General features: G+C 49.7%; 2 protein-coding genes across 6 annotated transcripts in view; one reads left to right on the top strand and one right to left on the bottom strand.

The window, feature by feature from the left end:
* NT5C3A (5'-nucleotidase, cytosolic IIIA) overlaps positions 1-4,489 on the bottom strand; it is a 71,642-nt gene extending 67,153 nt beyond the window's left edge. Inside the window, exon 1 of one of the 2 annotated variants that reach the window (XM_074198936.1) lies at positions 4,317-4,489. In XM_074198936.1, the coding sequence (XP_074055037.1) occupies positions 4,317-4,454 (138 nt within the window). In that variant the 5' untranslated portion in view covers positions 4,455-4,489. The remainder of the gene's footprint in view (positions 1-4,316) is intronic. The other variant, XM_074198938.1, reaches the window with a different exon arrangement.
* Positions 4,490-4,927: 438 nt separating this feature from the next.
* BBS9 (Bardet-Biedl syndrome 9) overlaps positions 4,928-15,598 on the top strand; it is a 406,580-nt gene continuing 395,909 nt past the window's right edge. For 2 of the 4 annotated variants that reach the window (XM_074198926.1, XM_074198924.1), the window contains exon 1: positions 4,928-5,100. The gene's annotated coding sequence lies outside the window, so the exon portion shown is untranslated. The remainder of the gene's footprint in view (positions 5,101-15,598) is intronic. The other 2 variants (XR_012471048.1, XM_074198927.1) reach the window with 1 other exon arrangement.

Genomic DNA, 15,598 nt, shown 5'->3' with positions numbered 1-15,598 from the left:
GGAATGAAGTGGTGGAGGGGCAGGACTGGAGAACAGAAGGCCCATCCAGCAGAAAAGGTGTTTTGTCAGATGTTATCAAAGAGATTCCAGAGTGGGGTGGGTCAGATGTGTCCAACCCCCTCAATTTGGGGTCCTTGGATAAGACCAGGGACCTTTTTTCCTCTATGTGGGGGCACCCCTTCACTGGCAGCTCAGCAGCCCAGGGTAGTCTTCCTGCCTCCAGTGCCAGCCCTACTTTGTGGCCCTCTATAATGAAGCTTTGGGCGAATGTGGGCTGAAGCTCCTCTCAGCCAGCGTGCACAATTGAGGTTTTACCGTGCAGTGGACAAATAAGGAGGAAGAGGTGGAGCAGATGGCATTGTGGAGGCCAAGTGCTCATACCCTGGTGTGGGCTGTGGCTTGCTCTGACGGGTGACAGGGTGGGGGCTCCATGGGACCTAGAACTCTCATCACCTCTGACAGGCTGGAAATTTCAGGAAGGAAGGGGAAGGACAGGAATGCAGGGAAGGTCCCAGCAGTATGGCACCTGTCAAAGGACCAGTTCCTAAGCCATCATACTAAATAGGGTCTTCAAGGGCGGCTTGGTGTGTGGAGCCAGGTCTGGAGTCGGGCAGACACTCCTCTTCCAGCCTCAGCTGCTCACTAGCTGGGCAGGTCATTTACCCTGTCTGCTGCAGTTTCCTCATCTCTAAAACTGAGTTGGAGAAGGACACAGCAAACCCCTCTGGTATCTCTGCCAAGAAAACCCCAGATGGGGTCACGAAGGGCGAGATGTGACCGAAAACCAATGAAACACAAAGCAAAGAGAGCTGTGTTTGAAGCCAGGAGGACCTGGGTTCAAATCCCACTTTGGGGGCATGTGCCTGCCCTGCTCACTGCTCCAATCAATCAACTGAGATAGATAAAGCACCTCCTTTGTGTTAGGCTCCAGGACAGAGGTTGTGCCCCCCCCCCCCCCCCCCGCCCCAGGGAAACCCAGCCAGATTAAACTGTGATTGGGAAACATTTGTGAAAATAATTAAAAATAGACTACAACACAAGGTCTCCAGGGACCCTTAGGTCAGTTTAGTGAACGGGCCACTCCGGCAGGAAGCTTCCTAAGCCTTTACATTGCAGGGGAGGTAGCTACTTGAATTGGTGGAAAGTGTTTCCTCATCTGGGGGGTCCCACTGGCCAGGAAATCTCAGGTCAGGGCCTCTCCTTAAATGAAAGAGGGGGTCTGGCTTCGGTGTCTCAGAAAGGCCCCAGGTGAATAAAGATTTCACCTGGTGGCTGAGGGGGCCACCGTGTGGCCAGTGGCAAGGCTCTTGTGAAAAGGCCACAGACTTCCTGGACAGCCTACAGGAAAGATGTTGGCATTTGGGGGCCTCCCCATTGACTGTTCTGCTGCTAATTTCCTCTGAAACCCCCTGAAGGTTTCTAAGCAGGAAAGGGGTTCTGCCTGCAGTAGAGTAGTGAGGGGGTCTGGGGGGGGAAGGGAGGGGTCAGGAAGGAGATTGCTGTAGTTTCTGAGTAATCTAAGTTGAGTAATAGTGAGAGAGCAGGCCCAGGAGGGGCCACCGCGCCTGCCAAGGTGTGGCATCTGGGGCAAGAAGAGGACGCATTTACCCCCATGCCACAGAGAGGATGAATAGCCTCTTCCTGTGGCAAACCAAGCCCTGCATCCTTGAACCCAGGAGAGGCAGCTCAGTGGATAAAGCTGGGACTTGCATTCAGGAAGACCTGCCTCAGACAGGCTGGATGGGTGTCCTCGGAAAAGTCACCCGTGCCTCAGTTTCCCCATCTGTCTGATGGGATAATAATGGCATCTACTTCACAGGGGCGTTCAAATTTAAGTCAAATACACGTTCAAAGTGCCGGTTAGCTACTACAATAGTCCAAAGAAACGAGGGACGTCGGGAGCAAAAGAAATGGTGGTGGTTTTATGAGGAAATGAAGACAAGGGCCAATGTGCGCAACCGGCCCATGTGGAGTTTGGCCAAAAAAGTGCACTTCTGGAAGCGACTGATAAGGCTTCTGGCTGAATTGTAGGGATGATCAGAAGACCAAATGGGGGGCTTTCTTTCTCCCGCAGAAGGCTGCAGTTGGACCTGGGAGTGGGCCTAGGGAGGTCGGGGGAGGCTGAGGGGTTGAAGAAGAAAAGTTGGTGCTGGGGGGGAGGGGGCTCCTTCCTGATTCCCCGGTAGGGAGGACCTCTCCTCAACTGTTTCTCTTTGGTCTTTCTGAGGCTCCACATCTAGAGGCTCTTGATTAGTAATCAAACAAATGCCCATGTGTCTAGCAACGGCGGCCACCTGGTGAAGTAGATGGAGCATGGGCCTGGAGTCCAGAGGACCTGAATTCAAATCCAACCTCAGACACTTCCTAGCTGGGTGACCCTGGGTAGGTCACTTTGCCTTGTCTGCCTCAGTTTCCTCATCTCAAATGAGCTGGAGAAGGAAATGGCCATCCACTCCAGTATCTCCGCTGGGAAAATCCCAAATGGGTCACAGAGGTGGCCAGACTCAAGTGACTCAGCTCCACCGTGACTCCTGTCTACCGTGGACCACTCCAGTGTTTGACTAAGGAACATCGACCTTCACGAATCGAGTCATTTATTAACGGGCTTTGCATAAAACCGGATCCAAGCACAGACTAGGAAGTGAAACAGAGTGGGGGAGTGGGGGGGTGCTGTGTCAGAACAGAAACTGAAACATGAACCAGGCTTTCTCTTTGGGGGTCTGGACCAGATACATTGAACCCTCATTTCCCCACCATGGGTGTGAAAGTCACAACTGTGGTAGAGCAATGGGCAGGGCTGAGAGGAAGGAGGCTGGCATTGGACAAGACCCTCATCCTAGCTGAGCTCCCACCTACATCTGGGGGAAGCAGAGTGGCAGCCCCCAAATGGGGAGGGGAGGCCACTGCAAACCTTATCAGCCCATTGAAGGGATGAGGAAAAGGGGGCCTGGGACACACCCAGACTCACAGAGCTTTTGAGCTGGAGAGGACCTTTGAATTGCCTCACTTTACAGAGAGGGAAACTGAGGCCCAGAAAGGTGGCATGGTTTTCTCCTCGTTCACACTGATAGAAAGAGGCAGGCTTCAAACTCAGGATCTCAGACCCTGCATTGAGAAGTCTCTGCAGAGACCCGGGTGGTCTCAGTGGAATGAGAGGGATGAGATGTGGCCTGGCAATGGGCTTTCTTTTCACTTTTCCAGGGAGGCCACCACTGCCTCTTCTACAAGGAATGAAATCCTGTGGCCCCGGGGGTATGAAGAGAACTAATTAAATGTGACAAAATATGGACATGACAAAATCACCGGGTGCTTCTTGTCTTTATCTCAACTAGAGGAGTCGCACTCGGGTTTTTGTAGTAGTTTGCTCAGGCTTTTTCCCCATCTGAGGTCTTCTCCGTGGAGATGCTGCATTTCCATCTCCACTTGACAGATGAGGAAACTGAGGCTCATAGGGTGAAGTGACTTGCTCAAGGCCACCCAGCTAGGAAGTGCCTGGATTTGAATTCAGGTCCTCCGGCCTCGGGGCCCAGGGCTCTCTATCCCAACAGTTGGCCCTCTTTGCCCTACCAGGCCTTCCTTTGCTTGGCCTACTTGAACTCGGGTCTTCCCGACTCCGGGCGGTGGCTCTCGATCCACAGCCGGATGCTCCATTTTAGAGAGGAGCAGACTGAGTCTGGGGAGTTCTCAGGCCGGGCGCTGCCAGCGGACGTGTTTGGCCGGCTCTCTGCCACCCTATCACCTGCGGGGCTGGCGTCTGGAGGTGCCCCCCCGAGGCGCCGGGCGTCCGGGCCTGGCTGTTAGCTGGCTTTTTAAAGAGTCGCCTGCCAGGGACCCCCGGGCGGCCTGGGACTCTGGAGCAGGGGGAAAGGGCAGCGAACACCATGCGGAGGCCCCGGGCTGCGGGCAAGCGGCCAAGCATTCGGCCGCCTGGGCCAGGCCGGAGGCGCCAGGGGCCTGGGGGGCCGCGCAGGGGCCCGGGGCGCCGCCGAGGGGAGGAGGGAGGCTGGCAGCCCCGGAGGCGGCCCCCGCGGCCCGGGCAGCAGTGCGGCATCACCTGGGGGCCGGGCCGCCTGGCCCAGGCCTGTGCAAGGCGGCTCCCCGGCCTCAGTTTCCTCCTCTGCAACATCGGGGGGCGGGCCCCTCAGGCCCCCCTTCTCAGGACGAACTGGGGGCCGCCCCTGGCCTCCCCCCGTGGCAGGGCCCCGGGTGGCACGGTGCCTCGGGGGCGGGGGACGCCCCGCTTTTCCGGGGCAGAGCCTGGGGCCCGGCCTGACAGGCCGGGAAACTGAGGCCCGGGGCGGCCCCCGCGCACTCACCATCTCGATGATCCTGGTCTTCCGGCCCGTCCTCTTCTTGGCCGTGAGCAGGTACTGCGCCAGCACCAGGCCGGCCACCAGGGCGCACAGGCTGGCGCTGGCCACGGCGCCCACCCGCGCCACGGCCGCCCGGTCCATCGCGCCCGGCCCGGCCCGGCCCCCGGGGCCGCCTCCCGGAGGAAGCGCGGCCGCCGCGCCCCGCCCCCGCCGGGCCCCGCCCCCAGCGCCGGGCCCCGCCCCGCGGCCCAAGGCCCGCCCCCTTCCCCGGCCGGCTCGGAGCGCCGGGAGAGCGCGCGCCGCCCGGCGACACGTGTCTGCGGCCCGAGCCACCGAGCCGGGGCGCCAGAGGGGGGCCGGGGGGCGGCGTCGCTCTCCTCAGCCCTCTCCACCCCGCCGGACATCCCCCTCCCCGTAGCCGAGTGGTATGGTCCGAAACGTCCTGCGTGCCCTTCGAGAGCGACAGCTCCCCGCTCCCCCCCGGACCAATGCAAATATCCCCTTTCCTCCGTCCCGCCCTCCCTCCGCGGGACTACGACTCCCGCGAGCCTCCGCGTCCGTTCCTCTCCTCCGGAACCGCGGGGTTCGTTGTAAAGTGCTATGACAACCGGGGCGAAGATGGCAGTGGGTCCCGGGGACGGAGTTCCGCCGCCGCCCCGCCCCCGGCGCCCCGTGCGCCGGCCGGCCCCCGCGCTGTGAGCCGGCCCCGGCCGCTGCCCGTGGCCGCTGCCCCGCGCTGAGCTTCCTCGGAGCCCGGGGCCGCGGCCGCCCTGGGCCCTCCGGCCCGGTGAGTAGGCGCGCCGGGCCCGCACGTGTGCTGGGCCGGGGGCCGCCCGCGCCGCTCCCCCTCCCCCAGGGCTTTGAACTTGACCGGGGAAATTGACCACAAGCATCGCCCCCCTGCCAGACGGGCTCCCGGGGCCCGGGTCCTCCCCGCTGCCCCTCGGCCTGTGGAAGCACGTCGCAGATGACCCCCGCTGCCATGCACACCTGTGCCTCGGGCCCCCTGGCCTCCCCTTGCCTCAGTTTACCTCTCTGTAGAGAGCGCGGGGCCTTGCGTGCCCGTACGCCTCTCCCTTGCCGCACAAGAAGGAAAATGCCAGAGCCCGGAGGCACACCGATGCATTGTAGCTGCACTGGCCCAAACCTGCTTCTCTTGAGAGTCTGGGCACAGGTGAAGGCTCAGGCCTCAGATCTGCGGGCATTCCGCAAAGGAAGGCCTTTAGAGATTTTATTTGAGTTTTACAATTTTCCGCTAATCTTACTCCCTCCCCCCACCCCCCACAGAAGGCAGTTTGCCAGTCTTTCCATTGTTTCCATGGTACATTGATCCCAATTGTATGTGAGGACAGAGAAATCACATCCTTAAGGAAGAAACATAAAAGAGATAAGCAAGATCAGGCAATAAGATAGCAGATTTTTTTTTTTTTTTTTTTGCTAAATTTAAGGAAATAGTCCTTGGTCTTTGTTGAGACTCCTCAGTTCTTTCTCTGGATACAGATGGGATTCTCGGTTGCAGACAGCCCCAAATTGTCCCTGATTGTTGCCCCGATGGAATGAGCAAGAAAGGACGACTTTTAGAAGGCTATGGCAAAGTGGGAGAGATAGTCCCCTCTGCCCTCTCAGACATACTGATCTAACATTGGAAGGAGTCCTTAAGGGGATGATAATTTAAAAATAACCTTCAAGGAGTTTGATGCACAGGGTTGGGACAATTCTCCTTTACACAGATCTTGTTTGCTTAAGCCGATAAGATTATTATTTGCTTAAGTTGTGGGTAGCACCAATGGATGGGAAATAAAAAAGTTAGAGAAGACAGAGGAAAACTCTTAATTTTGAAGAAGATGCAGTGATATTACAGGATCCTGAATTTAGAACTCAGACTTTATAGCTTAGTGTGGCCAATCCCCTTATTTCTTAGATTAGGAACAGAGGGTGGTCACCCAGATGATGAGAGGAAGTTTGAGCAGGGATTTGAATGTCTGTTCTTCACTGGCCCTTTATTCACACGACTCTGGGGATATAAAGCTTCTTAGGGATCCTCCTATTCTTTTTTTTTTTTTGAGTTTTTGAGCTACGGGCTCAGTCATGGTAGCATTGAGTCAAAAGCTATAGTGACTTTTTGGGCATAGTACCAAATTGCATTCCAGAACAGCTGGACATTCACAGCCCCACCATCAGTGCATCTGTGTGTCTCTTTTCTACTGTCCTCTGCAGCTGGACACTGACAGTTCCACCAACAGTGCATCAGTGTGCCTCTTTTTCCACTGTGTAATCTATCATTTGTCATTTGCTTTTGTTTGGTCCACTTTGATCATCTGATAGATATGAGGTGGAACACAAATTTACATTTTCACATGCCTGTTGACCCTTTGGATTTCTTCTTTAGAAAATTGCTTTTGTGAGGGGCATCTAGAGGACCAGAGTTCCAATCCAACCTCAGATACTTCCTAGTGATGTGACCTTCAGAAGTTTCTTAATCTCATTACCTTTAAAAACTCAAAGTAAGCAAAAAAAAAAAGAAAATTGTTCATATCTTTGGATGACTTTATTCATTGAAAAACATAGATGCCTTTTCTAATGATACTGAAAAGATAGTTCATTAGTTGCATTGATAGATGTGTGTTTGCATACACACACACATATACATGTATATCTGTTTTACTGAACTTTCAGAAATGAATAGATTTGGGGATAATTTGAGTGCATCAGGGAAGAGGAAAGGCTTGAGCAGAAGAAAAAGGGGAAGGGACCTCAGGGTCATCTGGCTCAGCGTTCGTTCACCTGCCTAGGATCCTCCTCCTTCAACATCCCATGTACTAATGGAACAGATGTCCAGTTGAGCATCAGATAGCCTTGCACATGTGTCAGACTTGAGGGGTCACCACTGGCAGACCTGAGCCTCACTCAGTCTTCCAGCCATTTGACCTGCTCCCCCCCCACCTCTCCTCAAGAGTTCTTCTTTTCCTAGGAGAATACACAAGCATCTTAGGGACATCTTTTGGCCCTGGATTTCTTTTTTCCATTAAGATCATTTATGGTTTTTTTTTTTAGGTTTTCTTGCAAGGCAGTGGGGTTAAGTGGCTTGCCCAAGGCCATGTGGCTAGGTAATTATTAAGTGTCTGAGGCCAGATTTGAACTCAGGTACTCCCTACTCCAGGGCTGGTGCTCTATCTAGTGCGCCACCTAGCTACCCCCATTTACTTATTTTTAAAAGCAATTTTAAATGGATGCTTTTTGTTTTTATATATCACATCATTTCCAAGTATAATTCTCTCCCGTTTCCCTGCCAGAATGCCATCTCTTTTAACATAATAAAAAAGAGAAAAAAATTGTTCAGGAAAGCTAATCAATACAGCAATAGAGTCTGATAGAGTATATCCTGTTTTGTCCCCATAGTCTACCACCTCTGCAAAGAAATGTATAAAGATCTCTTCTGTGGGGCTAGGGTTGGCCTTCATAATTGCAGTTTGGGATCTTTATTTGTCCTTTTGTAAACACAACTTTCTCCTGGACTGAAATCTCTTTTCTTTGCCACAAGTAGAATAACTCATTAATTCTTGAATTTGTTCTATCTGATTTTAGAAATTGGGCTAAGAGGATTTCCCAGCAGTCAGTCCCATCCCTACCCTATTCCATAAAACACCAAACCTTTCTCTAGTGCTTACTGCTCTCCTCTCATTCCCCCAGTAGAAGAGGAACAGGAGGAAATCCAGATGGCCAAGGTCTAAATTGGAGGAGGGGAAATTTGTTTAGAAGAGAGCTGGTGAGATCAGGACAAGGAGGCTGAGTATGTCTCAGAAAAGGGCCTTTGTCCTGCCTCTAAATGCTGCAAGGACAGATTCCTGAGCAGGGAGGGATTTAAAAGAAAGCAAAAATGATGTTTGTTTGTCTGGGACTAGTTAGAGACCTGAGAGATCCAGTGTCTGAAGCAGAAAAGAAATAGAGACTCTCAGAAATTCCCAATGGACAAAAATTGAGAAACTAGCTAGCAAAGAGCCCACGGGTTTGAGGTATCGGTACATAAATACAGATGATGAACTGGCCAGCTTATTCATGGAGTTATGTTGGCCCTTCCTCGAGTTTGGGAGAATGGAACTATGGCCCTCGAAGAGAATGGGCTGAGGTTGGGTTTGTTTTTGCCATTATTGATATTTCCAGCCCAGAGGCCAGTTTCTGTCATTTGGTGAGTCCTTAATAAAAACCTCTGAACCAATTGCCTGCCTCCAAAGAGCCAGGGAAGGTAAGTGAGGTGAGGAAACAAAGGAGGCTGCAGGAACATACTGGGTAGGTGATGCTGAAATGATGGTCAGCGCCCATGACTGCCCCCTGGTGTGCTGGGAGCTTGACTGAGCATCAGGAAAAGTCCCTGCTTGCAAGGTGCCCCTGGGCCAGTGTTTAAGACAACATTTAAACAATGTAGAGGGCATGAGTGTGAACTGATCAGTAGGGCAGTGAGGAGAGCCTTCCTTTAGAAGGCAGGATTCCAGCAGGGTCTTGGAGGAAGCCAGAAGCCAGAGAAGAGGAGGGAGAGCATCCTGGGTTTAGGGGATGGGGAGTGGAAAGTGAGGATTCTGAACCTGAGGTCCTGGGAAGATGGTAAGTGGGAAGGGAGACGTCCAGTTGGAGATGCGAGGTCAGGGTCAGCAGAGGGGTGGGGTGGGAGCAATAGCCGAGCCTGGTGGTAGGCATTGTACCTGTGGGATGTGGTGAGGGCGCATGGGAGTGCGTGATACAGGCCAACCAAAGGGAAGGAGGACGTAGTGGGGGAGTTTCAGGATGCTTTTGAAGCCTGTGCTGAGGCTGGTGGTTTGGGTCTGGGGTCTTTGGGTTCTCAGGTGCCCCATTTTCCCTGCCAGAAGCAGAGCAGCTCCCGAGATCTTTGTTTGCTTCAAAGATAAGTTCATCCTACACAAAGGGAGGCCACCCAAGGCAGAGAAGTGCAGCTCTGGAGATGATTTTGGCCAAAAAAGAAAGCTCAGTGGCTGCCTGTAAATGCCAGGAACCTTGGGGGTGGGGAGGGGATGTTGTCATTCAACCTTAGGACTTGTCATCAACAAGGAGAAGAAGCTGGGCATCACCAGATTGTGGGAGGGCCACAGACATGACGGGGAGGACCCCATGGGCTGAAATTCAGGGGAGGAAGTTGGCCACGAGGAAGAGAGGATTGTACATTGATTTAATGATAGAGCACGAACCTGGAGGCAGGAAGACCTGGGTTCAAATCAGCTTCAGACACTGAACTGTGTGGCTTTGGGCAAGTCACTACACCTCTGCTTGCTTCGGTTTCCTCATCTGCAAAATGGAGATAATAGCAGCCCGTCCCTCTCCGGATGTGGTAAAGACTAGATGTGATAATAGGAGTAAAGCCGGGCTTCCTCAGTGTGGCTAGTACGATTAGGCAGCTCCCCACCCCCCAGTGGGGAGTGCTCTCTCTCCTCTGCCTTCCCCTTCAAGTCTCAACAGAAGCTTCCCCTGCTCTCTCGAGGTTCAGTGACCTCCATGCACCCCAAGCAGCCTTGGGGCTGAGCGGCAGTTCAGTTGTTCTTACGCTGATTCTCCCTCTTCTTCTCAAGGGGCTTGTTGGGTAGGTTCTTTGAACTGGGGGCTGCCTGGGAGACTTGACTTGTAGCTTGCCTCCCTAGAGGCCAGGGGAGATGGAGGCCTCTCTCTCTCTTGGTTGAGCTGAGCTCTTCCATCTCTGGCGTGTTTGAATCTTCTCCAACTTTTGCCTGCTGTTTGCTCAGATACTTGGCATCACTTACTGGACTCTATTATGATCTTTTGTTTAACTAGCATTTGGTGGGAAGAAGTTAAAACTGGGTGTAAATTTGGGGAACTCTTCTCCCTTTAAAAACCACCAGGGAAGTGACATTGCACCCTAGATTAAGGGAAGGTTGGGGGGAACTGAGCTAAGAATGGTTCCCGTATTGTCCAACAAAGGAATTTTTTGTATTATAAATATAAAAGACTCTTTCTTAGTGTGAGGGCTGTATGGAAACAAGGGGAGGGCCAACCTCTGTTCTAGACCATCCATACTTAGGTGGGCAGATCTAGAACTGTGAAATTTGCCTCCCGAGTCCTTGTGCTGTTTGACATTGGTATCAGTACAGCAAATAAAGACATAGAGCCTGTGCTTATTACATTTGTGGCAGACACAAAGCTGAGAGGGAGCTAACATAATGGATGACAGATTCAGGGTCCCAAAAGTCACTGATAATGTAGACTGCTGGTCCCAAGATGAGATTGAATGACAAAATGGGGAAACTTCCTTTGTCCAGATTTCTGTGGCTTCATTTGCAGGGGACCGTAGTTGCCCTGTGGCCCTGTCTCTTGATATCATTGGGTCACACGGCTCCCCGTGCCTCACCAGGCCCCTGAGTCTCCTTGAGTGACCCTGCACCTTTGGAGAGTGGGGGTTGGGAAGGGTAACGGAGAAATGCTTAGTAGCTTTGCTTGCCCTCCGTCTCAAGGTTAAAGCTGGCCTAGGAAGATTAGCTAGGATTTCCCTTGAAGTCTAAATACTGTTTTGATCCAGTCTGTCTGGTCTGAAGCCTTCTTCAGTCAGCCTGAAATACAGCCCCGTTCTGCTTTAGGAAAGTTTAGGAGAACATGAGAATTTACAATCGGGATGCTCATTGGATTAGAGGAATATTTTCTCTTGGTTTTCTAGATATACTGAGATATTCTGGGGCAGAGGTGTCAAGCTTGTGTCCAGACCAGATGAAAATACAATTGGGAAATGTTTAATAAAAGAAATAAAAATAAAAGTTTGTTGTTCAGTTGGGTCCAACTCTGATCCCTTGGGCCTTAGCACACTGGTACTATCCTTGAGTTTTTCTTGGTAAAGGTACTGGAGTGGTTTGCCATTTCCTTCTTTGGTAGATTATGGCCACCAGAGGCTAAGTGACTTGTGATCATATTTTGAAGCATTACAAAAGGTGTTTCCTCATACACAGGAGGACTCCAAAAGGGTATTGCATATGGAATCATCAGTCTATTTCATACTGCTGGCTTTTAATTTATTTTAATTTATACTTTTTTTTTTAACTTTTTCCATTATTTCTTTGAGTAAGTTCTCATTTTTTCTTTCTCCCACCTCCCCATAATTGAAAAAAATATCTTGGAACAAGTTTGCGTACTTAGCATATAAATTCCTTCATTGACCAAGTACAAAAAATGCACTGATCTCATAGGAGATGAGCATTATACCTCATCAGTGGGCCTCTCATCTGTCATTGCATTGATCAGAGTTTTTAGGTCATTCAGAACTGTTTGTCTTCACAATATTCTGCATCAGTTCCTACTTTCTGGGATTCTCTGAAATTTCTATTTGGGTGTTTCTTCCAGTCCCTTCTCTTCCATCCTCTTTTTCCATCTTCTTCTTCCTGACTCTTGCTCTGCTCAGGCAAACAAGCCACCAGAGACACATGGAGTCTTCAGCAGGAACAAGGGCTTCCCAGCAAGTGGGAAAATTAAGGTGACTGGAAACTCAAAGGAGGGAGCTTGGGGACCAGTGAGAGCAGCAGGGCCAGTGAGGACACACAATCACTCAGCACAAAGTATTCCAGGACTCTGAGGTACACAACGTTCAGTTCTGAAATGACATGGAAAGCCCTTCAAAAGCCAAGGCAAGACCAAGCAGAGGCAGGAGCCCCAATTAAATTTTTCAGTGAACAAAAATAATCTTCTCTTCTTCTTGCCTTACCTCTTATCCTGACCCCATCCATTGGGGAGGGGAAAAAACAAAACCAAAATCTTTTCCACAAATATTCATAGTGAAAGGTAGCAAGCCTCACTGTCCCAGGTGAGATTAGCTACATTTCCTCTTAGGGTTCTCACAGTATCTTTGGGTACTTTTTCTAACACTATCATCTATTGCCCCAGTTTCTGATGTGTTCCCCTACTGTGACCACCAGTGACTTGTGCTCCAATTCCATTTAACACATTGACATCTTCTCTCTTTTGCAAAGGGATGTTTACTTAGAAACTATTACAAAAAATATGTACAAACATTTTCCCCCAATACCCTAAAAGTATCTATTCTTTTATACCACTTTGGACTTGGGAGAAGGTGTGCTCAGAAATCATGCAAATTTGTCTTTAGATTGGGCCCACCACATTCACGTCTAAATGTGGCTTTGCTGCCAGATGAGACCTCATCTCAACTGCTGCCAGGCTAGAACCTCCTTTTTCATGAATAAATAATAATAATAATAATAATAATAATCATAATAATGAATTATCCAAAGTCAACATAGGAGGGAAAAATAATACCAAAACAGAGGCTCTAAGAAAAAACAGACTTTTCACAAGAGACCTAAGAAGAATGGAAGACACAAATACCTAAGAAGAAATAAAGTAAGAAATCAAAATGAAATAAAAGCTCAAAAGGAAAGAATTGGAAACAAAATGAGTAACCTCATTGACTCCATGAGGTGAGAAATAACAGAACAAAAACAAAATATTAACCAAAAAAACAGACTGGTGGCCCCATCTACCCTCTCCTGAGGGTTTCTTGCCTTTGGCTTTTGCAGTTTGGGACTAGGAGAAAGTCGCGCGCTCTTGTTACATATTGGATTTCTGGATCATTATTTGGTGCACTCTGATTTTTCAGTTTTGGCAGGAGCTGATTTGTTGCCTGACCAGGCTGCCTCCGCCTCCTTGGCTTCTCTGTCTTTTGAGATGCTGTCTGCTTCCCTCTCTTGCCATGGCTCTTGTCACACTGCTTTATCAGCTCTCCCTGCCTTATTATTCCCCATGATTTCTTTGCTGGATCATCATTTTCCTTTCCCTTCTCCTCTCCTTTCTCTCCCTACCCCCCCAACTCTCACAGTTGCCCCTCCTTTGGTGAGTTCATGGGTTTAGTTATCTTCTCTGAGTAGATGACTCCCAGATCTATGAATCCAGACCTATTAGTTCCCCTTCACTTTATTCTTGTATCATTAACTACCTGGTACTTTTTGCTACTTGAATATCCCATAGGTAACTGAAACTCAATGTGTCCAAAGGGGAAATTTCACTTTCTTCCCAAACCTCTCAAACCACTCAAAAGTTTCCTCTTTCTTCTTGATGTCCCTGAGGTCTGCAGCCTGGGAGCTATCTTCAGCTAGTCTCTTTTCCTCATTCCCTTCAGGAATCAAATTTTGTTTTGTTTTCCCAACCTTTTTTGCATTATCTCCCTTCCCTTCCCTCCCCTCCTGCAGGCACTACCTTCATCCATATCCTTATCAATCCTTGCCTAGACTTCTCCACCCAGCCTGCTCATTGGCCTCCCTGGCTCTAGTCTCCCTGCTTCCTGTGTCCTTTACACAGCTGCCAAATGGATCTTAAACTCTAATCTGAGCATTTGCCCTTCCCTTGCTCAGAATCTTCAATAGCTCCCTATTGACTTGAGAATAATATCCACAAATCTCTCAGTCTATCATTTAGACCCTCCCCTGTCTCACTCTTAGCTGGAATAAACTGTCTTCTTCCTTCTGCTTCATAAATTCTTGTTTTCCCTGGAAGCCCAGCTTTGGTGCCTCCTGCTCCATCAATCCTCCCATCTCCCTTCTTCAGGTGACTTTGTATTTGCTTCCTTGGGTAAGTTTGGAATAGGTTTTCTCTTTGTAAGCTGTGGACATCCTTTATTCCTCCTCCCTCTACTAGAATGAAAGTGCCTTGAAGGGAAGACCCACTTGGTTTTCATTTTTAGATATTCTGCTCTGAACAGAATTCCTTATAGGTAGTAAGCCCTTGGTAAATGTGTATATTAATCGAAAATGATTTGATTATGCAATCATTGGGTAAAGTGTGCTGTGTGCAATGTGTTTATGCTCTGTTTTGGCTGAAGGATGACCTTCTTGGTATCATCCTGAAGGATGATCCAGCCTTTTGAAGGAAAGCTTTGACATTCACAATATCAAGATTGATTTTGCATATTACCACCCACCCATGATATTCCCAAATAGCAAGATTGATTAGGTGTCTCACAGGAAGGCTTGCAAAGACTGAAGGTCTCTTTTGTCTTTGAAGCTGCCAGTTTATTGTCTGGCCATTTTTAGAAAGTGATTTGTTGGGGCTGGAGTTACTGTCTTCCATGCACCCAATGCACCCAATCCAAGATTGGGGCTTTTTTGCTTTTCTAGAGAAGATCAATGTGAAGGGTCCCTCTCCCTCTATTTCTTCCTGTTAGACTTAGGAGAGTGGGGCTTCCCTTTTCTGAGATGGTTTTATTGGCAGAATATTGGAGTTAGAAGGAACTTCAAACACTGCTTTGTTCATTCCAGAGAGAAGTCCCTTGTGCCCCCTTCCCGACAGGCAGCCCAGGGTGCTTTGGGGCAGTTGTTGGGATGGTTTTCCTTGAGACATTTGAAATCTGCTCGGGCAGCAGTCTCTTCCTCTTGCCACCAACTTTGCGCTCCAGATGTTGTGCACCTGCTTGTTCCTTCCACATGACAGACATTGAAGGTCTTACAGATACTTGATGAGGACAGTCAGTCCCACTTCCTTGAATGGATGCTCTTGAGCTATGATCTCAGGACCCTTTTCTATTCTGACTGCCCTCCTCAGCACACTTTGCAGTGTATCAGTGCTCTTCCTAAAAAATTGGGGGCCACAACGCAACTCTGGTCCCCCAGGGTTGACCTGACCAGGATACAATTCAGCAGGGCCTACTTAAAAATGACTCCTGGTGTCTATGGGAATCCCACCACCAGCACCCCTTGGAACAAACTGAAGAAGAAAAGCCAGCCATCCCATCACTGGTCTGGGACAGGAGAAGCAGGGTGCCTCTTCACAGAGAGGAGGGAGGGCATGTGCCATCTTAACTTTTCTCTAGTTCTGAGCTTGGCTGTTGGATCATCAGTTGTCATCTTCATGACTGTTACTTTCTTGTTGGTATCAGTTTATTAGAAGCTTCCTATGCTTCTCCCAAAGCTTTGTTTTCTTCATTTCCTACAGGATGGTAACATTCCATTACCTTCATTTTACCTTGGTTTGTCTTATCATTCCTTATTGGGGAGGATCCACTTTTTTCCATTTTTTTTTTAAATCTACATTCTGTGAATATTCTGGCAAACTGTGACCTTTCTCCTTGAGCAGTGGGGTCTCTGAATAAAAAAGGGTGTGGATATTTGGACAATTTGTTTACTTTTTTCTTTTTTTGATAAATGATTGGATTGGTTCACAGCTTCACCACCAAATGAATGTTTCTCTCTTCCTGCAGTCTAGTCCCATCTTTTGTCATTTTTGCCTGTTTGCTGACTGTGTTAGAGTTGCTTTGATGTAGATTTCTCTTTTTT

This window comes from Macrotis lagotis, chromosome 8 (assembly GCF_037893015.1).
Source record: "Macrotis lagotis isolate mMagLag1 chromosome 8, bilby.v1.9.chrom.fasta, whole genome shotgun sequence".
Classification (NCBI taxonomy): Eukaryota; Metazoa; Chordata; class Mammalia; order Peramelemorphia; family Peramelidae; genus Macrotis; species Macrotis lagotis.
This window is presented reverse-complemented; position numbering and strand designations above follow the sequence as displayed.